Consider the following 26,832-nt stretch of genomic DNA (forward strand, 5'->3'; position numbering starts at 1 on the left):
AAAAAAATATTACTATCAAAGAACAATTATATGTAATATAGCAAGACACTAGGTCGTGGGAGAGTAGGGGTTCAGGGGTGGCAGGGTTGGATGGTCAAGAGGTGGGGGTTCGAGGCGTTGGGTGGGTGGAGAGGAGATAATCAATTTGAAATGTCATTTATGAAACTTGTTTTCCCTACTTCCATTAGAGATGTCGTTTTACCACTCTTTTACAGGACTTGTTTTCCAAAATAATATTTTCCAAAACGTTTTGACCAACCAAACATGCAAAAGTTGAAAAACATTTTCCACCATACCAAACACACCCTTAATTCTTTTCAAACTACAGAAAAATAGGGTGCAATATCAAAACAAAGCATCAGTTTTAGGGACTAAAACGTCAGTTTAATACAAACAAAGGGACTCAAAAGATGAAATAAACAAAAAGAAAAGGATCATGAAATTTAGGAGGGACGAACGATCTTTGTGAAATTTCATTCCCTCCCAACATTTTTCCTCCATACCAAACACACCCTTAATGCTTTTCATACTATCAAAAAAATAGGGTGCAATATCAAAAAAAGCATCACTTTTAGGGACTAAAATGTAACTTTAATACAAACAAAGGGACTCAAAGATGAAACAAACAAAATGATCATGACTTTTTAGGAGGGAACGGAAGATATTTGTGAAATTTCATTCCCGCCATTTTCAACTCTATATTTTCTCTATCCCCAAAATCTAGAGAGAGAAACAAAAAATCTAGAGAGAGAAATTTCAATGGCGAAATTTAGCGATGAGAAATCGGACGGTTTGGAGATACTATCAATTGGCAAGCTTTATACTGGACCGTGGGATAAGAAATACTGGAGTTCATCTAGGGTAACAATTTTCAATGTTTCAAACTTGTTTTATTTTTCCGTATGTATGATTGCGTTTTTTTTTTTTAACTCAAATTCGTTTGAACGGAGGTTATACTTATAGATTAATTGATGAACTAATGAGCTGAGTCATGTAGCTAATATATTAATTTTTGGAGCTTGTGAAGTATTATTAGTTTTTTTTTTTCTTTTTTCTTTTCTGTATGTACAATTGCATAATGTTTTTTAATCTCAAGGTCATTTGAACGTAGATTATACTTATAGATCAATTGATGAACTATTGAGCTGAGTCATTTAGCTAATATGTTAGTTTTTGGAGTATTTGAAGCACTAATGTTTGTACATATGAGTACTTTGCACAATTTTGCGAATTCCTTTTCGATCAAAGGATATTTTGTTTAATCTCCGTTATTTCTGTAAAATGATTCAAATTTGCGAATTCCTTTTTGATCGAACAGCTTGTTTTTAACTTTCTGTATGTACAATTGATTTTTTTTTTTTTGTTAATCTCAAAGTCGTTTGAACGAAGATTCTACTTATAGATCAATTGATGAACTATTGAGCTGAGTCATTTTCTGTAGAATGTATCCAAATTTGCAAACTACTTTAAGATCGAACAGTTTATTTTATTTTTCTGTATGTATAATTGCATACATTTTTATCTCAAACTCGTTTGAATGGAGATTCCACTTATAGATCAATTTATGAACTATTTAGCTAAGATATTAGTTTTTGGAGTTTATGAAGCATTAATGCTTGTACATATGAGTACTTTAATTTCTAGTTTGGATAGAAATTATGGTTATAGATCAATTGATGAACTATTTAGCTGAGCGATGTAGCTTCTGTCTTAATTTCATCTCCGTTATTTCTGTAGAATGTGTCAATTTTGAGAATTCCTTTTCGATCGAACAACTTGTTTTATTTTTCTATATGTATAATTGTGTGTTTTTTTTTGAAATCTCAAAGTCGTTTGAACGGAAATTTGACCTATAGATCAACTGATGAACTGTTGAGCTGAATAACAATTTCATTTCTGTTATTACTGTAAAATGTATCAACTTTGCGAATTCTTTTTCAATTGAACAGTTTTTTTTGTTTTTTTACTTTCTGTATGTATAATTCCCTTTTTTTTTTTAATATCAAAGTTAGTTGAACTGAGATTCTACTTATAGATCAATTGATGAACTATTGAACTGAGACATGTAGCTAATATATCACAAAATTAGATTTGTTTATCTCTGTTATTTCTGTAGAATGTATCAAATTTGTGAATTCCCTGCATCAAACAGCTTGTATGTACAATTGCATTTTTTTTAATCTCAAAGTCGTTTGGATGGAGATTCTACTTATAGATCAATTTATGAACTGTTGAGCTGAGTCATGTAGAATGTATCAAATTTGGAGGTTCCTTTTCGATCGAATAGCTTATTTTACTTTAATGTATGTACAATGCATTTTTTTTTAAACTCGAAGTCGATTTAATGGAGATTCTACTTATAGATCAATTGATGAACTATCGAGCTCAGACATGTTGCTAATACGTTAGTTTTTGGAGCTTGTGAAGCATTAATGGTTGTACATATGAGTACTTTGCACAATTCCCCTCCACTATTTATGCAGAATGTTTTCAAATTTGCGAATTCCTTGTCGATCGAACAGTTTGTTTTATTTTTCTGTATGTATAATTGGATAATTTTTAATCTCAAAGTCGTTTGAACAGAGATTTGACCTATAGATCAACTGATGAACTGTTGAGCTGAGTAGCATTTTCATCTCTGTTATTTCTGTAGAATGTATCGAATTTGAGAATTCCTTTTCGATCGAACAGCTTGTTTTATTTTTCTGAATGTACAATTGCATTTTTTTATCTCGAAGTCAATTTAACGGAGATTCTACATATAGATCATTTGATGAACTATTGAGCTGGATCATTTTCTGTAGAACGTATCAAAATTTGCGAATTACTTTCCGATCAAACACCTTGTTTTGTTTTTCTGTGTGTACAATTGCATATTTTTAATGTCAAAGTCGTTTGTATAGAGATTCTACTTATAGATCATTTATGAACTATTGACCTGAATCAGGTAGCTAATATATTATTTTTTGGAGCTCCTCTAGACAACAAATTCATCTCCGTTATTTCTGTAGAATGTATCAAATTTGCGAATTTCGTTGAACAGTTTGATTATTTTTCTGTATGTATATTTGCATTTCTTTAATCTCAAAGTCGTTTGTATGGAAATTCTACTTATAGATCAGTTGATGAGCTATTGAGCTGAGTGATTTTTTGTAGAATGTATCAACTTTGTGAATTCCTTTTCGATCAAGCAACTTGTTTTATTTTGCTGTATGCACAAGTGCGTTATTTTTAGTCTCAAAGTCATTTGAACGGAGATTCTACTTATAAATCAATTGATGAACTATTGAGCTGATTCATTTAGCTAATATATTTGTTTTCGGAGCTTGTGAAGCAATTTTATGTCCGTTATTTCTGTAAAAAACGTATCAAATTTACAAATTCCTTTTTGATGAACAGCCTGTTTTATTTTTCTTTATGTATAATTGCCTTTTTTTTAAAATAAAATAAAATAAAAAAATCTCAAAGCCATTTGTATGGAGATTCTACTTATAGATCAATTGATGAACAATCGAGCTGAGTCATGTAGCTAATATATCAGTTTTGAGCTTGTGAAGCATTAATGGTTGTGCATACGAGTACTTTGCACAATGTTGAGAATTCCTGTAAATTTTGAGCTCCTTCCGGTAACTATTTCATCTCCGATATTATTGTAAATGTTTCAAATTTGCGAATTCCTTTTCATCGAACAGCTTGTTTTATTTTTCTGTATGTAAAATTGCATAAATTTTTATCTCAAAGTCGTTTGAACGGAGATTCTACTTATAGATCAATTGATGAACTATATTGAGCTGCGTCATTTAGCTAAAATATTAGTTTTTGGAGCTTGTGAAGCATTAATGGTTGTATTAATGAGTATTTTGCACAATTTTTGTTCCACTTTCTAGGTGTGATTGTATAAATTTCTAGGTGTGTTTCACTTAAGTTGGCTTTTTTTGACTTGCAGGGTAAAGACCGCTATCCTTATCCTATTGGATACAGTGCTCTAAGGACCCAAAATGGAGTTGCTTACAAACTGGAAATTCATGAAGGACTAAATGGTCCATTATTTACGGTGTGTAGCAAAGATTCTTCTGCTTTTTGCAACATGTTGAATAGACTGTTACTGCCTTTCTAGCTTTGAACTTATAACTAATTCCTGCCTCTCTGCCTCACAACAGATTAGTTCTACAGATGGGCAGTCATGTAGTGGGAAAACTCCAGAAATTGCATGTGACAGTTTCCAGAAAAAAGGATGTCAAATAAAATTGTTGCATGGAAAGAGATATTCCAGTAAGATTGATGGCGTGGAGGTGTGTCTTGCGCCTTTTAGTATACTGCAATACTAAATGTTCTGCCCTTTTGTCATTTGAATTGCTAATTTCGAGTGACATTGAAATGTTTGATAGTATTGGTACTGTTGTAACAATAATTGGTCTCCTTGGTCTAGTCTGAGGTGAAAACATGCATGCAGTTTTGTTGTATTAATAACTATATTTTGGGGTTTCGACAGGGTTCATTTTGAACTGTAATTGAGCCTTTACCCAAAAGATGAAGCGCGCCAAAGATGTCCATTTTCAATATTCATTTTGGAATCTCTAATAAAAAATCCGATACATCTTCTGAGAAGTCTACTTTTCTTAGAAGAGAATAAAGACACTAATGGAGCAGGTCATATCAGGAAGTTTATGTTTTGAAACTGATGGAACCAGTCAAATCAAAGAATTATTTTCCTCAAAATTGTCTTAAGATTGGTATGTCTAAGCTGGTAGTTTCTTGTATGGAAATAACACTGGGCAGCCACATTTCAGAATTAGAGCAGTAAGAGCACTTCTCTGATGAAGCCCCCGTAGCATTGACCTAGTGCCAAGACCACAATGCGTGAAGAGTGGGTTAGGTGTACATCATGACTACAAACCTGTCGTAGACAAAAGCCTGGTATTTAAGTGGGGAAGGGTAGAGGAACGGGCCCATTATTTACCGAGTTTTGACTCAGATTCTCAGTTTTAAAAAAAAGGAGCAATTTTATGATGATTCACGCTTCTAATGGTCTGTTTGGCCAAACCTTTAAGAGAAGAAAATTGTTTTTAAGTAGAAGCAGAAGTTGTTTACGACAAGCTGAAAAAAGTAGCTTCTACCTAAAAGTACTTTTTTTAAAAGGCACTTTTGAGAAAATACACTTAGAAGCACTTTTTAAAAGCTTGGTCAAACACTAATTGCTGCTCAAAAGTGCTTTTCAAAATGATTAGCCGAACACAAACTGTTTCTCAACAAAAGTACTTTTTTGAAAAGTACTTTTCAAAATAAGCTTATTTTAGAAGCTTGACCAAACAGGCAATACGTCATCACTGAAAACCCAAAATCTTTGGCCTGAAGTGAACTGATGAAAAGTAGGTTCAAATAACTCTGCCTTCATAATGTTTCCATTTGGAGTACGCTGATGGAAAAGTGGCAATTTATTGAACTATACTGGCCCTTATGAGTGACATGCAGTCACCACAGGTGCTCCAATCTTATGTCAAAATGGTCTATCGATTATTGTTTCAGAGAATACAAACTAAAAAGCTGCAAGAGTGCACTCAATTCTCAAACCCTTTCATCATCGAACTTTTTCAAGTACCTGTAGGGCCTTGCTTTATGAGTTGGCTCCTGTATGAAGTTATGCTTATATATGATGGTTTCAGATCTCCTTAATTACTGTGTATCTTTGTATCTAAAGATTCATTAATAAGCGAGTCATTTCAGGGGTTTGGTCTAAACTTGAGATTGTATATTCAAAATGTTACTAGGCTAGTAAACTTGTGTTTCTGGTGCCTGGACTATGACATCTTTTGAGAAGATTTGTGCATTTCCTTGTAAAGCAATCGACTTCTGTACTTGTAGGCACATTGTGCTCTCTTTTGCAGCCAAAAGTCATTCGACGCATTTAACTACCCCAAAGAAATTTTTGCTAATTCTAAATTTATCTGGAAGCGATCATAATGCTTTTATCAAGTCATTTTGGAGGATGATTGTTAAGGTAGTTTAGTTACCCGATCTTCTACATCTTACTGTTGAAAGATGTGTTATAAATAGCCTACACATTAGATTTAGTCCCTGAGATGTGAAGCTAAGCTAGTCAAAAGAATTTTCTGAGGCTTGTTGTGAGAAACTCAGGCAGTGTGCTTAGGCGCTATTTTCTATATTAGCAGAGTTTTTGCGGGAGAGATACATTTTGCTGATACAATTTATCATCTGTTTATGGACTGTCTTATACAAGTAAAATTGCCTTTGAATCAATTTTTTGGATGCTAGCTTGCAAAGTGCTTGAGTCGTTAAGTTTCTCTTAACTTTGCATGGGAATGTTAAAAGGTTGAAATGAGACTAATGTTCTTAATTCTTTTTTCCTTATTGTGTGTGTAAGTGCAGTTTTTTGGGTTCAAGAACACATTTGTTCAGAGGTTACTCAGGGAATTGGTGGCGAATATCAGTGGAACGCCAGAGCAGAATTTCTTGTCATCTATCTCTCTTAGGAATGAGACATCAGAGGCAGTAAACCAAACTGACAACGCGGGATCAAAAACAGATCCTAATCAGCTAACAGACATGGAAAAACCACAAATTGCTGGGAAGAGAAATAGGAATGGTAGAACCAATAATATCAAGTCAGCTGCCAGTACCAGTCTCAAAAAACCTCGACTTCAGAATAAAAGTAGCGACATCAAAGGTTTGAAATCCGGCCAACAGGAATATGGAGAACATCCGCCTCCCTTCTCTGCAAGTAAAGGGCCTTGCAATAGTTCAGAAGCATTGCAAGAGTCAGAGACCTTGCAAACAATAAATGAGAGAGAAAAAGTTCTAGTTCCAGTTGTAGAGTTTTTTGACAAAGATGATCATCTGAAAGTAAATAGTCTTACTTCTCAAGGAGGGAGGAAGCATTTAAATCCGGAGACTGAAATACCATTAGAAGAATTGGTGGCAAATATCAGTGGAGCGCCGGAGCAGAATTTGTCGTCTATCTTTCTTAGCAATGAGACATCTGAGGCGGTAAACCAAACTGAACACACGGGATCAAAAACAGATCCTAATCTGTTAACACACATGGAAAAACCACAAAGTGCTGGGAAGAGAAACAGGAAAGGTAGAAGTAGAACCAATAATATCAAGTCAGCTGCCAATACCAATCTCAAAAAACCTCAACGTCAGAATAAAAGTAGCGACATCGAAGCTTTGAATTCTGGCCAACAGGAATATGGTGAACATTCGCCTCCCTTCTCCTCAAGTAAAGGGTCTGGCAATAGTTTAGAAGCATTGCAAGAGTCAGAGACCTTGCAAACAATAAATGAGAGGGAAAAAGTTCGGGTTCCAGTTGTAGAATCTTTTGATAAAGATGATCATCTGAAAGTAGACAGTCTTAGTTCTCGAGGAGGGAGGAAGCATTTAAATCCCGAGACTGAAATAACCTCAGAAGAATTGGTGGCAAATATCAGTGGAACGCCAGAGCAGAAATTCTTGTCGTCTATCTCTCTTAGGAAGGAGACATCTGAGGCAGTAAACCAAACTGAACACACAGGATCAGAAACAGATACTAATCTGCTAACAGACATGGAAAAACCACAAATTGCTGGGAAGAGAAATGGGAAAGGTAGAACCTATAATATCAAGTCAGCTGCCAATACCAGTCTCAAAAAATCTCGACGTCAGAATAAAAGTAGTGACATCAAAGCTTTGAATTCCGGCCAACATGAATATAGTGAACATCCGCCTCCCTTCTCCTCAAGTAAAGGGTCTTGCAATATTTCAGAAGCATTGAAAGAGTCAGAGACCTTGCAAACAATAATTGAGAGAGAAAAAGTTCTGGTTCCAGTTGTAGAATCTTTTGACAAAGATGATCATCTGAAAGTAGATAGTCTTACTTCTCAAGGAGGGAGGAAGCATTTAAATCCCGAGACTGAAGTACCATTAGAAGAACTTACAGAAATACTAAAAGATGGAAAGCTGGTTAGTGTGTTTACTCTGCCCTTCTCCCTTTCCTTCACATCAATTACTCTAATACACTGTTCTCATTTATTTTGCATCATCTTTTTCCTGTTTTTTATACTTGTCCTTTTGTACTGCTTTTTCTTTTATTATTTTATATTTTTATGAGATCCCACGTAAACGACAAAACCAAAAGGGATAACAATCATATATTATTTTCCTTTTTCAGCAAGTTGTTTGGTTACTGAAATTGCTGGATAGGTACATGTTCTTAACTTCTCGCAGTTTGATAGGTCAAAAGTTCTGGATGAGCCGGTAATTCAGAACCAAATGGCGGAAGAGAAGGACGGAGAATCACCAGTTGAGAATGAAACACAGAGAATTAACTTTGCCAATCTTTGGGCACCTGATACTTTGGATCACCCACCAGGTACTATGAACTTACCTATGTTGTTCCTTAGTGCTGCATCTTGCACTACCTCCTACCTGACTTTCCTGATTAAAGTATTAAATGCTTGTCTTTTCCTCTCTGTAGATGATTCATTTAGTCTCACCGCAGAGATTGTGAAGGATGGTGTAGCTGCTGTTACTACCACTGTTCCTGACTCTCTAATAGTTGATTCACATCCCGAAAGTGAAATGAATACATCTCGTTTGGAAGAGCACTCACAGAGATGTGAGTCAGATTCTGCTGGGAATGAAATAGCCAACTCAATGATGACATTTCTGCTTCCTCGAGCACTCCCTCTGCTTAGGACATACACTAGAAAGAAGAAGAATGACATAAAGTCATCAGAAATATCTATCCGCAATTCTCAGGATGAAAATAAGAAGATTGATGGTAAACTGTAGCCTGTAACTTTCTAATTTCAGCTGATTATTGCTCCTCTTATAGAGTAATTTTTTAGTTGCAATCTAAATCATTGCTTTTCTGAAGATCTATCATGAAGTCTTCTAATTATAGCTTATTTTAGTTCCCTCTTTTGCTCTTTTGCAGTCAGTGAGCTTGATGAGAATTTACTGCTCGGACAGAAGAAGGAAAATATCAATTTTCCAGTTCGAGGTTGCATTCCAGCATCTACAGCTTGTTCCCTTGCAGAAGCTGTTGTTCCTGATAGTTTTGATAATGCAGAAGGTGGATATACTCCAAGTCAGGGGTTAGCTCAGATTTTACAAGTAGCTGAAGCAGCTAAAGAAGATCAAAGTGTTCGAGGTTTACAAACCTGCAGACCTGAAATCGAGGGACCATCAAAGAATGATAATTTAGAAGCAAGGCAATCAGTTTGCAATAGTGAAACAGGTGACTTATCTCCTTATGATTCTTTCATTGAAGGACCTGAGTAGCTGCTGTTTTGTCCAATTTTGCTCCAGGTAGCATGTGCAGAGCACATAACTTAGAAGAATGTCACATGCCACAAGGCTATTCAATTTGTATCACTGGCAATCTTAAAATTTCTGTATTTCAAGCCTTTTGCTTCCCAGAGTCAATGCTGAATTCTTTTCCAGTCTGTTAGTGAAATATTCTCTTTTGAATTCTAAGGTTGCCAGAGTCGGCTTATTCAAGGCTTTCACTTTCCCTCTCTTGATTGAAGTATATTCATGTCCTTTGTCAGTTTGTCTCCCTCTACCTGAGATGTTACAAAATGAGCTTCCCCTCCTGTCACTAATTTTGAAAGGTAGTATAATATGCTCTTCCCCTGTGCTTTTCCTAGACTGGTCTTTTTAATTGACAAAAGGTGAATAGACTGATTGATATAGCCCAGTCATATTTCCTATTTCCTCTTTATTTCTAATTATTCTTTATGTAGCTAGTCTGAAATTCAAACCTTTCTATATAGTGAAGAGCAATGAGCTCTCAGTCTCTTGAGCTGAACTGCGGTCTGTAGACTAATTGATTGAAATAAATTGTTGCACAGGAACAGAAAGAGAAAAAGACTTCTTACCAAGCACACAGAAATTCGTTCAAGCATCAAGAAAGGAAATTAGTGGAACCCAAAAGACTGGTGCAATTGCTAGTGGGGGCTTAACTAACATTCCACCTTCTGCTGAATCAATGGTGCAACATGTTTCATTATCCGAAAGTATCATCTGCAGAGATTTCAGAGATGATTCTGTTCCAGAGAGAAGTGCCGACATAAATGCAATGCACACCTCACATTTCTTGCAAGGGAGTTCTTCTAAGCAGCGCCAAATTGAACAATCTATATCTGCTGATGAATCCCGCATTGATGGACGCCCCGTTAACTTCAGTACAAAAGAAAGTTTCATTAGTACCAGTGGTACACCTTCTAACCTGGCCACCAGATCACAAGATCAAGAAATGGATCAGATGTTAAACCATAATCAAACTTCAAAGCTTCTTGATTCAACGGCAACTAATTCTGAAGGCAACTTGACTGAAAGGTTGTCCAGAGACCAACAATTTGTCAGGTTTACTGGTCCTCTGTTACATAAGCAAAACGAGAAGATAAATTTTCTTGCTGACACCACTGAGAAAAAGGAGAACAATGAGAATTTAAACATGGAAGCGCAGAAAGATTTAAAGACTGAGAGTGAAAGTGGTGTTCTCAAGGTTATTGCAGGCTATGCCCATCCCATGCCAATTTCATCAGTGCTCTTAAGTACACAAGAAAATTATCTTTATATTTGTGTTTTATGTGGTCAACCATTGCATGAGGATAGAACTATTTTCGTGTACAAGGCCCCAATGGATGGAGAAGAAAGGGGGTGCCCTTCATTTATTGGTCACGTTTCCATACGTTTTCGATTGTCAGATGGTGCCTTTGGTGGAGATGTGAGATGTTTTATCTTCTTCAATAGTATTGCTGTTGTCCTATGGCTTGGTCTGTAGTACCTCATAATCTATAATTGTTTTATGCAGAATGAACTGGACAGTGCTGCTGTGCAGTTGACACCCACTGGGCAGTCGCTTGTGTTGTTCAACAGTGTAAGAGCCCCAAGCTGCAGGTTGCATTTTCACTTGAGACAAAATTGTTTGGTCTTCATTTTTTAGCAGCATAGATGAATGCTATTGTGCTGATCTGCCATGTTTGTTCTCAGGGAGGGTGATATGAAGTGCCAGTGCTCATTATGCGCTTTGAATCTTTTCGAGGAAAATGCAGTCAAAATTGTGCAAATTAGAAATGGTTATGTCTCTCTCATTACTAAACTGAAAACAATGCTAAGGGTCTGTTGTATATTGGTCTGTCCACCTGATCACCTTGTTGCTGTGGAAGAAAGTGGAAAGCTGTACATATGGGTCATGAATTCAAAATGGAGGTGACTTTGATGGGTTACTTTTAAATTTATCTTTCTTGTATTTGCATTAAATCCAATCCTTTTATCAGTTATTGGGCCATTTTGCAATACTAGTCAACTTGATGGTAATTACGTGCTTTATCAGTCATTTATTGTACTCTACTACTTATATAAAAGTTTCTTCACTCTAGTGATCTGGTGTCCAACTTAGAATATGTGATGCTTCTTGATGTGATTTATGTTTTGTTTCTTTTGTTATGTAGTTTGATTTGCTTTCTGAATTTTCAGTGCGGAGACAGAAGAATGTTGTTTGCTGCCTGATTGCCCACCCTTTTCTTCAACGAAATTGAAAAGAATACCAAATTTTGCTAGCTTGGTTCTTGGGTACAATGGATTCGGAGAATTTAGCCTATGGTAATATATCTCTTGTAATCTTGAATGATGCTGTACTTGTAACGTGCACATTGTGTTTTACTGTTGATCAATTTCCTTATTTTGTTACTTTTCATAGTTTACTTCTTTCTTCACCAAGTCAGCTCATTCTGTCAAAAATAAACAGATTAATGTTTATACCTCCAGCTTCTACTCAATTGTACGTGCAAATAGCTTCAAGAGTCTTAAATGATATGTATTTTAATGTATGAATGTCACATTTCTAGTCATTTTTATACACACATACACCCCCACAAAAGCAAGTGCATGTACAGATGTAAATATATGTTGAAGACATCTGCCATTATGAAAAGAAAACTGAAAAAGAGAATCAATTAGACGCAGTATGTCAGAATATCAGAACTGGCTGCAATGTTATTGTTTTAGTGAATATGCATACGACGCATAATTTTGCTTTAACACTTCTTACTTTAAACTAATAGCACATTGTTTCATAGCAGCTAATTTACTGCAAATTTTACAATACCTTATTAGTTTGGATAGATTAAGGTCTAAATGTTTTCTTCTTACTTTTGTTTCACTATTTTTCTTTGTCGCGAAGGATGAGATATACATACACCTTTTTGCTTTTCTTCCATTCTAGAAGATGAACAAATATCAAAAGCAAATGCAGAGAGATGAGAATAACTTCCGCTGAGCTTGGTGCATACATTTGGTGCTTAAGATTCCAAGTGGTTTTTGTTTACTGTCCCTTCTCACAGTTTTTTGGTTGTTTTCAGGGATATAAAGAAGCGCATGCTTGTGTCAAAGTTTTCTGCTACCTGTACTTCTGTTTTTCAGTGTCTTCCAGTCAATCTTTTTAGATGGCAAAGAAAGTTCACTGTTCCTGCGGGGATCACAGAAGAGATTATTAACGAAATAACAGATGTCACAAAGATGTCTTTGCTGGAAATAAGTGACAATCAATCCTTCTGCTCATTAGAGGATAAAGACGTGGCAATCTGGCTTCTTATTTCGACTGCTCCTGATCCAAACTCGCCTGCTTATCAATCTAGTGAGCAGCAGTGTGACCCAGTTCATTGGTGGAGGCTCGCTCTATTGGTTAATAACACAATGATCATGGGAAATTCTCTTGACCCAAGGTACTGCCAACATCTTGTACTAGATTCATTGTAGACTACTCTTTTGATCTAGATTCCCGAATTTATGGTATTTACTAGCAGTGGCGAACCTAGAATTTTTACCAAGTGGGTTCAATATATAAAAAATATATAAATAACACTGTATATACATATATATTTTTTAAAAACAGATTAAATATACATGTATATACAGTGTTATTTTTCAACGAAGTGGGTTCATATGAACCCACTTGAAACCACATAGGACCGCCCCTGTTTACTAGTCTAATCTTCTCTAAAGATCAATAGCAGGTTGGCTTCTTGCATCAAATGATAAAATGCTAAAAAAGAAAATGTTATTTTAATGTCCTTTGATAAATGGTGACCATTCAGCGTATATGCCTTTCAGGGCTACTGCAATTGGTTTTTCAGCTGGTTATGGGATTATTGGGAGAAGTGATGGACTGGTCTACATGTGGGAACTAACTACAGGGAGAAAGCTCCAAAATCTGCATCACTTCAAAGGTACTCTTTTTGTTGCAAGATTTATTGCTCAAATCTTTTCAGTGATTGCTGAGATGTTTGGTTTTGGAAATTTCATCAGGTATTATATGTGAAGAATTCCTATGCTAAATGTGTTTATTTATCTTTTTGGGTTCTGGACAGACTTACTTTCAGCTGGAAATTTTGATTTTCAGTAATTACTCATTACATTACTTCACCTTATCTCTTTCAGTAACCTAGGAATTTAAACATTCACAAAGATTGGCATAATTGTTGCATCGCAGCTTACTGCATACTTGCATCGACTCTTTAGCTTTATTTGATCAGTTTAAAAACTTTAATAATTTAATTGTCCTTGGCTGGATAAGAGTGCAAAAGTACATGATCTCTTCTTATTGAACAAGTTCATCTTCAAAATATATTGATTTACTTCCTCTGGAATAGTGACATGGTGGTCGTCTTTTAAATAAGATGTTCATTTTTGGTCAGCCTTTCCAAGATCTAGTCGTCCTTTATCCCTTTGCACTGTTCACTTTGGTTGTGTCAACGCCATCTTTAGCCCTGCTAACTCTATGGGGCATGCTCAGGATATGCCCTTTTCTATCAGTTTCCTCCATCTCTCTAGGAAGCTATGGATTACAGAGATTGCTCTTTTTCCTCAAAACCACAACTAATCAGTTTGTCTTATGGTTAAGCTAGAATTTTAATAATATTCCCGATTCCTCTTTCAGATGCAGCTGTGTCATCCATTGTCTCCGAGGATTCCAGCCATCGTGCAGTGGCCATAGCAAGCGATGGAGGTCAGTTGCTGGTCTATTTACGATCTTGACTTGGCAGGCTTTGTTCATATTGAATGAATAAACTTATACTCCACCTTTTAACAAGTTACATGGACATATCAGCTAATTTTTCAAGTCTAATGTCTAGAACCCAATAGCTTGGTAGGCCTTGGATACCAAACAAATGAGGCTTTGGTTGGGCAAAGCCCTTTGTAGATCTGTCAAATTGTATATTTCCGTGATTCTAGTTGATCCCAATCCAAGTACGATCATAGATTGTAAATAACAGGTTAAAGTTGGATCTTAAATAATGAAGATCCCATTATATTTCCCTTAGTATTTTCTACAACTGCCATCTAGTTCTCTTGAATAATTGTTTGACGTGCACTTTTTACATCAATATGAACAGCTAAGCCGATTATTGTAGTACTATCTCTTTTCATTAGCTAATCTTGTGGTTGCCAGCTAAAACGCTTTTGCCAATGGCAGTAATGACTTGTACACGTGATGGATGGGTCAATATTTCCTCATAGACCAGTCATTCAAATCAATCAATTATTCTTAAAACTCACGATTCATTTTAGATCGGATGAATATTTTGTACTTAAACTCGGTTCAAGTAACAAAGTAAAACAAAGAACCAATTGAAGGAAAAGGGAAGTAACTCAGAACTTCAGATCTAGGCAATAAATAGTCTTTGTTCATTTTGCCCACCGGTTTCACCCAAAGGCCATATTTATGGTACATCAGATCTCACAAGCATTAGCTAGTATATACTTAAATTATTGTGCCTCAAGCTCTTCATGAGATTTCTGCTTGCATGACTTAGTATACTTGTATCGAGGTAAACACGAGACAAATCTCCATTGACTAAAAATTCTAGTGAGTTGCTTACTCCTAACTAGAATGACAACTACCAGAAACATCATCAAAATATCAATTTTCAGTTACTGAATTCAAACGGAACTAGACAGGTAAAAATTGAGAGGAGATTTAAACGCCTAGTGGCGACTAAACCCTTTTTATTGATATAGATAATAATCTCAAGTTTGGAACTAAGCCTTATAAATAATACTCCTATAATGTTTCAGAGAAGGAAGCAAAAGCTGCTCCACAGAGCAGCAATATGACCTAAATCCTCAACCATAATTAAAACAAAGTAAATTCAAAAACAAGTAATCCAGCTCTACTCAACTCAAATGTCTCTTAGCCGTCAAAGAAAAGAAGCAAAAGCTATAAATAGCATCTACTTTTTAGTCTTTGCTGGACCATCGGAGATGGACAGCTTAGCCAAGTTCTCCCCAGTAGGGTTGAGCTCATCCCAAGCTTCGATCCATGTGACCATAGCGTCTCCGAGCTTGGTGAAATAGGGATCGACCTTGGAAAGTTTGTCCTTGACCTGTTTCGATAGCTCAAGGTAGCATTGCTGGACAGTTGTGCACTCTTTAGGAAGGGTTGCAGCCTGGAAAAAGGGGATGATCTCTTCTTGCCAGAAGATTCCCTTATATTCCTTTTTGAGGTTAACGAACGGGTTACTGGCTTTGCTGTGCCATATGTAGGGCAGACCAGTCTTGATTCCTAGTCCCAAGTGGTCACATATGACCTACAAGTTTGACAATATTTAATGTCAGAATTATCTGATAGTATTTAATTAAAATGCTTCATAAAAAAAAATGCTCATCCAAGGTAATCTTGCAGTTGAAATCCCCATGATCAAAACAAGCAGATAGGACATCATAAAAGGTATTATAGAAAAACAAGCTCTCTGTTTTACCAACATAATTACAGGAAATATAGGAAATAAGAGTACCTTGGTACACCAACCGGCCCACATATCATCGTAACGACCAATTGGCTGACCGTCACCCATGAGACCAAAGTACATTGCAGGTCCAATGAGATCACGGTCAAATGCCAAATTCATTCCACACATGGGGAATAAAGTGCCTTTTGGAATCGTCATGACAGCGTCAACGTATCTGAAATAAGATATTAATGGTAATTAGATAAGTATAGCTAAATCCTACAAGTATCAGATAACTTTATAGTTGGCTTATGAAAAAGAGTATATGCCTCGTGTTCCTCTCATGAGGCTTAACGAGCTGTGTGGGGGCATCGTAGTCAGGGATGTTGAGCCACAGGCCATGAGAAACAGCTGTTGGAGCACCCTCACGCATGCTGAAAGGGTAGCCACGAACGAAATCTGCACCTTCTCTGTATGGATCATACAGAGTGTTGAAGAAATGCGGTGTGGATGGGCAAAGCAGGTTCTTGATGTGCTGCTCAAGTGCATTGATATCTTTTCCAGACGGGTCTTTGGCCACCTTCACATCAGCAGATAATATTTCAGCAGGTGAGAAAGAATACCAAACATATTAAGTCTTAAGCATTAGAGCTTTTAAGATCAATGCATTGGAACAAAAATACTCAAATAAATTTTTTCCAGTTTAAGATGCACACAACGATAGGAGAGACAAATTTCTGATTAATCGGCCTAAGATGTCGGTGTTGTTAAGTAAGCAATAACACAAGTCATTTATAGTGGATCTGATCAATGCCGTGGGACCAAGTTAGAGAACGATGCAGATCTGGGGGTGGCCACAGAAAGAAAGCCTTTTCGACATCAGATCAATAAAAATTATCACATGAAACAGGAATGCAGAAATAAAACAATGCCAAAGCTTAAACTTGTTACAAATCTGGCACCTCTTTTATGTGTAAGCATATGCCAAAGACCTAATCTATATGGTGAAAAAGAGTAAGATCTGTCAATTAGCAATATGGTCCTTTATTTATTCACATAAAAACCATACGGATCGGTCAAAATCTTCACACAAAGACTATGAATACCTTAGCAACAATTCATAAAGGAGTACTAGATAACTAATTTAATTTTAAAACATTTACGAAACAGAATTAAGCCTCTGATATAACTGCAGATCAGAACTTCCGATCAATCAGATCTCCTATTTTGGTCCAAAAATTAAAGCATCACCAAATGCAGTTTAGCTCAAGAGATCCATAACAATTACCAAATCACACTACTAAATTTCCCAAATTGGCTCATCCAAAACCTTGCAAAAACCCCAAACTCAATACTTTAAAAGTTAAAACCCCTCAAAATTCACCAAGATCCAGACTTTTTTCCTTCCCCACCACACAAAATCTCAACACTGATTAAAAAAACCACATTCAATACTTTTAAAACCCCTCAAAATTCATCAAGATCCAATTTTTTTCCTTCCCCGCTACAAATTAAAGCTAAATAATCACAAAAACAGAAACATAAATCAGGGCAAAACCCTAAATTCAATACTTTATAAAACCCTCAAAAAAATCATCAAGATCCAATTTTTATCCTTCACCACCACAAATTAAAACTAAATAATCACAAAAACAGAAGAAAAAAAAATCAAGGAAAACAAACAAAAAAAAAAAAAAAAAAAAAAAAACCATAACCAAATGTAATTCAGCAATAGATCCATAACAATTACCAAATCACATTAAAAAATTTCCCAAATTAGCTCATCCAAAACCCTATTATTCAATACTTTAAAACCCCTCAAAAAATTCACCAAGATCCAATTTTTTTGCCACCCCACCACAAATTAAAACTAAATAATCACCAAAACACAAATCAGGGCTAAAACCCTTCAAAATTCACCAAGATCCAATTTTTATCCTACCCCACTATAAACTAAAACTAAATAATCACAAAAATCAGTGCAAGCAAATAAAAAATAAATAAAATACTCACAAAGCAATCATCATCAATGGTGTAGATATACTTCTTCTTAGACACCATATAACCAAAGCACCTACAAGCAGAATCCTTAAAGGAAATACAAGAAGCTTTAGGACCAAGAATCCTGTTAATGTCATTCCTATTATATAGTTCATAATCAAATCCTTCAGGGACTTTAATGGTCTTAGAAGGATCACCATCTTGAACAATAATTAAATGATATGGTTGAAAAAATGGTCTCCACATCTCCAAGAAATCAAGATTTCTTATTGTTGGTATGACAATATCAAGTTCATCTTTCAACAATGGTGTTGGTGCTGCTTGGTAAAGGATATTTGACATGGTTGCTAATTAGTTTTTTGGTTTTTTTGGTAAAGAGAAGTGAGGGGTTGTGTCCTATTTATACACAGAGAGCGAGGAAAAGAGTGGAGTTATTGTTGACTGAAATATTACTCAAAGTTTAGTCGGTGTTTGGGTAAGTGTTGTGCATGTATTTGTTTGAAAACATTGAAAAGAGTAGTTAAATGTATTAATTAACTCACTAGGATTAAATGGAGTATTTAATTGCTCTGAATAAAGACAGATTTTGTTAATTAAACAAACCAATTTAGTTATCAAAGATGTCATAAATGAAAATTGCAATGTTAATGCTAGCGCACAATTTATCCAATTTTTTTGTTGTTGTTACATAAGGTTATTTGAGTTTTTGCTTTTTGTAGTTGGATTGTAACTGATGTTGCTGCATCATTTAGCTCTTTGAGACCGTTTATGTATTCATATAGTAAGGTTATTTATTATCAGGAAAAAAAACTGCAATATAAAAAGGACTTGTGAAATAGAATTCAATTGACTGCTTGATCCCTGCGTTCAGATTAGGTCTTCCTTTTTTTTTTTTTCTCCTTTCTTTCTATTTTTTGCTCGATGTCTAACTTGCTTTGAGGTCCAATTAATTTGAATTCTTGTGGAGAAGCCTTACTTTTAGGGATAAAGCTCTTCCTGCCAAAAGCGACCCAATTTGAGAATTCAAATTCGAGATCTCTAGTTAAGGATGGAGATTTATTTGCCATCGATAAATAACATTTAGTTGTAGCTAGGTCTTCCTTATTTCTCTATTTAACTATTTTTATTGTGAAACAGAAAAAATTGGATAATGAGAACTTGACGTAGTGAATAAATTAATGTTGGAAGGTAAAAATTGGATAATGAGATCTTGACGTAGTGAATAAATTGATGTTAAAATTTTCATCCACCATTACTTTTGTAGTAATATATGTAGGGAAGTCAAAATTTAACTTCTTATTGTTGATTAAGATACAGTGTTGATATTTTGAGGAAGTACAATGCAACTGGCTAATTGTACTAATCTTTATTAGTGTTTCACAAAATTGTTCATGTACGTAAAGTAATAAGTTGCAGTAATTAATTAAGCTTAGATGTAACTTTATTGTTTTTAAATAAGGACTTAATCTAATGTTACTTGGGATGGTTTGGACATGCTTTATACAAACTTTCACATGTATTTGTCCATATAAAATCACACGAGAAGTGTTGAGATGAGATTAGGTAGAAGTAAAATCACATGGCATAAAGTTATCTAATCATTTTCCTTCTTCAGAATATGTGAGAATTTAGCTAACACAGTAAAATTTACGAGGACCGTAATTGTTGTTACACTTATAATAGATAGATATTGGTATTTACTATGAGTCTTTTGAATCGAAATAGTTATAAATGAATCATATCTTATCTGAACTGAAAATAAAGCGATGAGAAAAAACCATGTAACGTTGGTTTTACTAGTAAGCATTTGTCTTAACATACAATCACGCTAATCACACTATTCTTTGGTAATACTTATTAGCACAAATGTTTAATCCAATCCAATAAATACCTGACATGTGTCTCCACAAATATGATTATTACAAAATGTTGGTGAATATACCAATAAATTACAGTTGAAAATTACAATAAAATGAACAAAAAATGAATAAGTAAATATTCAGGCTGAGGGACGGATATCTCGCTCTCTTTAAGGAGATACAAGTCCACTGCGGTATAATCTTTACCGGTCCAGCTAGGCCTGTGCACTAATCGGTTCAATTCGAATTTCCGAACCGATTCGAAACAATTTGAATAATACAATTCGATTTCGATTTACAAATGCAATTGTAAAATATTACGGTTTAACGGTTAGGATACGGTTGGCTTCAATTATCAACCGAACCGATCCGGACAAACCGAATTTATATGCCACTAGTGACTAATATGACTAATTTGGTATATGTAATGTGGTGTTGGCGGATTTATATGGTTGCACAAGTTGTCAAGTTCTTGTTTTGCTATTTATATGCTATTATGCTTGCAAGTTTATGATTTTTTTTCTTGGTTAATGTCTTGTTTATAAGGCTGCAAATTTAGGATCTCATTATTTTTTGTTATGTTTACTCTAAAAGCTAAATGAAATAGTTACTTGTTTAAATTTCGAATAAACCGAACAAATCGATTTGTGTAACCGAACCGAAATAATAAAAAATGAATCGAATTGAACCTAGAATGGATCGAGATTGGTTGAGAATTTTAGAAAGTCGAAATTCGAAACTTCAACTCGATAATGGCCAAAATCGAACTGAACCGATTCGTGCACGGGCCTAGGTCCAGCAGTAACACTTTTACTTGTCCCTTCTAGGATACAACAACCCGTCAACGTCATATGACTCAAACAACTCCGGACTAGTTGAAGAGTCCAAAGCTCCACTATAAGAACATTTTCCTTCAACTAAAATAAAACTCTCTCTTTTATCACTTTTTCATGCACTCTATAATTTTTCTACCCACCACATAGCTAGTAAGGATGAATTAACTATTTATAGTTGAAAAATTCATCCTTGAATTAATTGGATGAAGGAGTGGATTAGTGGGGTAATAAATTGGTGAAGAAATGGAGAACATGGGAGAATGAATGATAAAAGGTTACAGGGAATTTTTTTTTTTTTAAAGGAGATTCATCTTCGTTACAGTTTGAAAAATCACGGATACAAGATAGGAGATGTTAACATCATTCCGCTTCGACGTCGCTAGATCTCTTTAAGAGATGGAAGGGTAAAGTATTTTTTTTTTCTACTTGCCCAACTCAAGCGGAGGAAAGGTGAAAAACTATTTACCTCATATTTTTATAAATGAATACTGGCCTTGAATCTCCTTAAAATTGTTGGTGAATATACTACAAATTACAATAAATTACAGTTGAAAAATAAAATGAACAAAATAAAGAAAAATTATAAATAAATGATTCTTCAAAGCGAGGCACGTAAATGCTTTTAAGCCGAGATAAATCTCGCTTCTCTTTTGAGATTCAAGCCCACGCAAGATAATCTTCACCTGGTCCAATAAGTAATACTGACTTGTCTCTCCAAGTGATATAATGTACCGTCAACATCGTGGACTCAAACAACTCCGACTAGTTGAAGAGTCCAAAGCCTCCACCACATAACACCTTCCTTCAACTAAAGTAAAACTCTCTTTTATCACTTTTTCATGCACTCTATAATTTTTCTACCCACCACATAGCTAGTAAGGATGAATAGCTATTTATAGTTGAAAAATTCATCCTTGAATTAATTGGATGAAGGAGTGGATTAGTGGGGTAATAATTTGGTGAAGAAATGGAGAACATGGGAGAATGAATGATAAAAGGCTACAGGGATATAAAAGGTCATAATCTGCCACTAACTCACATGAGTTTATGAGGCACAAAAATGAGCAATAAAGAATAATAAGGAACTTTAATATGAGGCAAATTAAAATAATATATTTAATATTACAATGCTCATAAACCAACAATCCCCATTCATTTTAATATTGAAACAAGAGAGTTATCACCAACTTAGTTGAAGGGAAACTACTATGCATAATGAAGATGTGCTCTGCATTGAACCTCCACTTAGTAAAACAACGATCTCTATTCCAGAGTCAATAGCGTGCTCTGCATTGAACTCTGACTGCTTAGGGGAAATAAAGTATCACTGCTTACACATTGTTGACATGAGCTTTAATAGCCAGCACATTACGCCCTTGTGTTATCCCGATTTTCATGAGTGCTTTTGAACAAGCCCAATTCTCATAGGAAGCAGCCTACTTCCACACTTATATGTGGAAATCATTAGGTGCTTCCGTAACTTTAACACCCCACTCATACGAGCTAAAATTTCATTAAGAGTTTATGAACTCAACCTCCACAAATCGTTACTAAATAAATGCACTCACATCATACGGAGGGAATACAAATATAATATTGCATTTCACAGCACAAGTCATCATACGATTCGTTTTTCCCTTTGAACTTGGTTATAGGGTCTCTAGTCCCCAAGTTGGGTTTCCTCATACATGACTTAGAATTTTTTGGGCTTGAATCTCCTTAAAATTGTTGGTGAATATACCAATAAATTACTGTTGAAAATTACAATAAAATGAACAAAAAATAAATAAGTAAATATTCATGTTCAATCCAATGGGCGATATTTTTTGCTCTCTAAAATTGTTGGAGATATACCAATAAATACCATCAATAAAATGAACAAAAAATAAGAGATAATCCCCATCTCGTCTAAGGAGATTCAACACTGCGGTATAATTTCCCATTGTGATACACGGTAATGTTTCGTCAACGTCGTATGACTCAAATAACCTCGGGATTCACTAAGAAGCCAAAGCTCCACCATAAGAACAACTTCCTTCAACTGAAATAAAACTCTCTCTTTTATCACTTTTTCATGCACCCTATAATTTTTCTACCCACCACATAGCTAGTAAGGATGAATAACTATTTGTAGTTCAAAAATTCATCCTTAAATTGATTGGATGAAGGAGTGGATTAGTGGGGTAATAAATTGGTGAAGAAATGGAGAACATGGGAGAATGAATGATAAAAGGTTACAGGGAAATAAAAGGTCATAATCTGCCACTAACTCATATGAGTTATGAGGCACGAAAATGAGCAATAAAGAATAATAAGGAACTTTAATATGAGGCAAATTAATGTAATGTATTTAATATTAAAATGCTCATAACGCAACACAAAATTAAAGTTAACTCATACACATTCTCACCTTAATTTATCACGTAATCATAATCATAATTTAGTGTAAATATTCAATGCGAATAAGTTTTTGCAATAACCTTTCTAGCTCCCGATATAAATTTTATTCTTAAAATTGTTCAGACTTCCAATTAAGTTACAATTGGAAAGGAAGTAAATGAAGGAGAGTTTGAACGTAAATAAACAAAAATAAGGACAAATTCACCTTATTTTCTACAAAGATGAACCCCATTTGGACACAAAAAGGATTTATGATTATTTATTTAGACACTTTAATTTCAAAGCAAAAAGAAGTAATTGCCTGAACATGAACTTTTAACACTTTTCTAAAAGGAACGTTTTTCTTTTGCCGCAAATACATAATTGTTTTTAAAACATCTGCAACTATTCCAATACAATTTCATTTATCAAAATAATTATTCGTAACTTTTTAGAACTTTTGAGAAAATCTAGTTTAAAGAATAGAAGTCCATAAAAAAGATTCTACACAATATTAGAGTGCCACACTTAGGATCTAAACATGTACCATGAAATAATTTTTGAGCCCCTTTAATTGCTACATTAAAATCTTTCTTAATATTAAGAGAATTCAACAGATTATGTATAACAAAAAAGATTACGTTTACCTTACTTATGAAGCACGATTTTTCAGTAAAGAATATTATTCCCTAAGAGGATTCAACAATTTTTCAAAGAATTTAACAATTTATATTATATATAAGAACAATATTATTTTTACCCTACTTATAAAGTACGATTCTTCAGTAAAGAATATTACTCCCAAAGAGAATTTAATAACATTTCCCTTTCAAAATGTTATTTGTCCTATATTTGAAGTCAAATTGTTTGGTTCGATCCCATCTACTTCAGAAAGTAACTAAAGGTAAGGTTGGCATATCTAATGTCTCTGTTAGGCAAGCACGTGTCTATGTAAGTACTACTTTCGTTCTACTTGGTTTGACGCTATTTATTTTTTAGATTATTTTTAAAAAATGATATTTTTTTGTAATTATACATATGATATTTTTAAAATTAAAAGTTGTAATATTTTTATTTTTTAGAATTTGGCGCCGAATCAAACAAATTGGAATACAAAGAGGATAATTTTAGTGAAGAATAGAAAAGAAACGTCGTCTGATAAAGACTAAGACTACTTATGCAAATTCTTGGTTTATTATCTCTTTGGTCCATTACTTCCCTTTGATGACATAATCACGGTAAGTACTTATCCGTGTTAAATATTTACATTTTACACTATCAAATTACATAAAAAAATAATAATAGTTAAGTGATTTAATGAGGTGATCTGAATGAAAAAATTTATGTATAAATATATGTTCTACATTTATTTGCTTGGTGTAGCTATCTACAACCAACTATATCTGCAGTAACATTCGTTTTTTTTATTTTAATAAAAATCCATAAAAGCTAGAATTGCCATTTGGTATCTTTAGAAGATTTTATAAGTCTTGGGTTCAAATTTCGAGAGTGGCGCTGTCTTTAATAGGGGTACTTTATTCTTCTAAAGTGAACTTTTTGGAGTGATCCGAATTAATCGAGTTCAATAATGAGCGTTGATAATCGGGTGGAAAACCGTATGCTATAGTGCTATATATACAAGGATACAATCAAATTACTTGTATACCGGAGGAATCTTGATATATAAATGTAACGACCCGTTTGGTCGTTTAGCACTTTTATGCCTAATATCTCTAAAACACCCTTTTGTGGTCTAATTGTGGTATCTATAGCTTGCGATGAGTCTTGCTATTTAATCGACAAGAATTTTAGACTCGTATTTTATACGTCGAGTGATTCGCGAAAGACTCAACGTGAGATAGAAACCTCGGATTTACTTAGTATAAAAATGTTATTGGAGATTAGGAATTACTTAAGTATGGTGTTAAGTAAAAATTCGTGACAATAATAAGCCAACAAGAGCCTCAACATCCAGGTAAAAAGGATGACCTAGTCATCTAAAATAAGGCAAATGGAAGACATACAAGTGTGTAATTAAATGTTGATTCATCCACTACATTTTCAACATATTATGGAAAATTAAATTTGGAAGAAACTTCATGATACATCTGCCATAGGCTGAAGAATTGAGGAGAAAAGTTGAAGCATACAATTGAATATTTGAAAGCATCCACTACTTTATGAAAGATACATTGTTTTAAGAGGACATAACATGGTGGAGGGATCATTACACATTAAATATTGCTCATCCATCTTGGCATGATTACAATAGACAAAGGGTGGTGCATGAATCATTCAACACACCTAAGATTGTCTTAAACAATGGAAAAGAAAGAAAAGGAGAGGAAGGGGGTCGGCCAAGGAGGCTCTTGGCCGAAAGTTGTGAAGAAAATATGGAAATTTTGTGTAAAGTTAATTGAGTGCTCAATGTCATGAATGGAGCATGTGTTGTATCCAACCATTAAACACCTTCATTTCCATCATAAATTTCATGATAATGACAATCAAAATATCAAGTAAAAACAGTTCACTAACTTTCTTCAAAACAATACACACACGCCACACACCACGCTTCAACATCACTCACATAAAATCATAGATCCAACCATTTTCATACTAACATAACTTCACTTTTAACCTTCTAATTCTTTTCATTCTTTTTACCATGAGATCTATGATAGTAACAACTATATTTATTAAAGAAAATCAATCCATTAAATTCACCAAAAACAGTCCTACGACTAACTAACATTCCAACACCAACTTTCATGATTTAACGTCGATTCACGTTCGTCAAGTTACACTCATACTTCCACATCAACCCATATAACTCCATAACCATTACCATGTTCCAACATCAACACACCTTATTTCATGCATACAACTTATATTCACACATCTACATCACCCTTAATACATGAAAAGAAAGTTAGATCTTACCTTGACCACTTGAATTCTTTACTTGGCTAGAGTTGGTGACTTGAGATGAAAATGGTTCTTGTTGCTCCAAAGACTATCTTCACGTTTTAGGGACCTTCTAAAGGGTTGAAACACCTTGGAAAATAATTTTTGGATCAAGACTCAAAGAGCTCAAAATCAGCCAATGTGGCCGAGAGCTTTCTCTCTCTAGAATTAGGTTTTAACAACTCACAAATGACTTTAGTTTCAACTCCAACCATTAAACACCTTCATTTCCATCATAAATTTCATGATAATGACAATCAAAATATCAAGTAAAAACAGTTCACTAACTTCTCTTCAAAACAATACACACACGGCTACACCATGCTTCAACATCACTCACATAAAATCATAGATCCAACCATTTTCATACTAACATAACTTCACTTTTAACCTTCTAATTCTTTTCATTCTTTTTACCATGAGATCTATGATAGTAACAACTATATTTATTAAAGAAAATCAATCCATTAAATTCACCAAAAACAGTCCCTACGACAACTAACATTCCAACACCAACTTTCATGATTTAATGCGTACGCATTCATGTTCGTCAAGTTACACTCATACTTCCACATCAACCCATATAACTCCATAACCATTACCATGTTCCAACATCAACACACCTTATTTCATGCATACAACTTATATTCACACATCTACATCACCCTTAATACATGAAAAGAAAGTTAGATCTTACCTTGACCACTTGAATTCTTTACTTGGCTAGAGTTGGTGACTTGAGATGAAAATGGTTCTTGTTGCTCCAAAGACTATCTTCACGTTTATGAACATTCTAAAGGGTTGAAACACCTTGGAAAATAATTTTTGGATCAAGACTCAAAGAGCTCAAAATCAGCCAATGTGGCCGAGAGCTTTCTCTCTAGAATTAGGTTTTCTTTCTTTGTGTTGTGTAGTTGAAATGAATTGTGATGGCTGATATCTTAGTCATTATTTTGTTAAATTATGGTGCCTACAAGTTGGATACAACACATGCTCCATTCATGACATTGAGCACTCAATTAACTTTACACAAAATTTCCATATTTTCTTCACAAC

General features: G+C 34.6%; 2 protein-coding genes across 4 annotated transcripts; one reads left to right on the forward strand and one right to left on the reverse strand.

Annotated features, from left to right (window-relative positions):
* Window positions 1–663: 663 nt before the first annotated feature.
* On the forward strand, window positions 664–14,328 carry LOC132067816 (uncharacterized). 3 transcript variants are annotated; one of them, XM_059461160.1, is made up of 14 exons: window positions 664–861; window positions 3,947–4,054; window positions 4,161–4,292; window positions 6,388–7,959; window positions 8,224–8,368; window positions 8,474–8,779; window positions 8,936–9,238; window positions 9,861–10,732; window positions 10,820–10,905; window positions 10,999–11,217; window positions 11,485–11,610; window positions 12,369–12,731; window positions 13,120–13,235; window positions 13,946–14,328. In XM_059461160.1, exons 1-14 carry the CDS (start codon window positions 760–762, stop codon window positions 14,041–14,043), a joined length of 4,548 nt encoding a protein of 1,515 aa, XP_059317143.1. In that variant the 5' UTR covers window positions 664–759; the 3' UTR covers window positions 14,044–14,328. The 3 variants fall into 3 exon arrangements, with proteins under 3 accessions (XP_059317143.1, XP_059317142.1, XP_059317144.1); XM_059461159.1 differs by having other exon boundaries at window positions 665–861; window positions 9,855–10,732; XM_059461161.1 differs by lacking the exon at window positions 664–861 and adding an exon at window positions 3,279–3,626 and having other exon boundaries at window positions 9,855–10,732.
* Window positions 14,329–14,985: 657 nt separating this feature from the next.
* On the reverse strand, window positions 14,986–18,140 carry LOC132067821 (probable UDP-arabinopyranose mutase 2). The gene is made up of 4 exons (XM_059461170.1): window positions 17,751–18,140; window positions 16,067–16,317; window positions 15,804–15,972; window positions 14,986–15,596 (listed from the first exon to the last, which is right to left on the reverse strand). Exons 1-4 carry the CDS (start codon window positions 18,078–18,080, stop codon window positions 15,240–15,242), a joined length of 1,107 nt encoding a protein of 368 aa, XP_059317153.1. The 5' UTR covers window positions 18,081–18,140; the 3' UTR covers window positions 14,986–15,239.
* Window positions 18,141–26,832: the final 8,692 nt, after the last annotated feature.

Source organism: Lycium ferocissimum, chromosome 8, assembly GCF_029784015.1.
Source record: "Lycium ferocissimum isolate CSIRO_LF1 chromosome 8, AGI_CSIRO_Lferr_CH_V1, whole genome shotgun sequence".
In the NCBI taxonomy this organism is placed as follows: Eukaryota; Viridiplantae; Streptophyta; class Magnoliopsida; order Solanales; family Solanaceae; genus Lycium; species Lycium ferocissimum.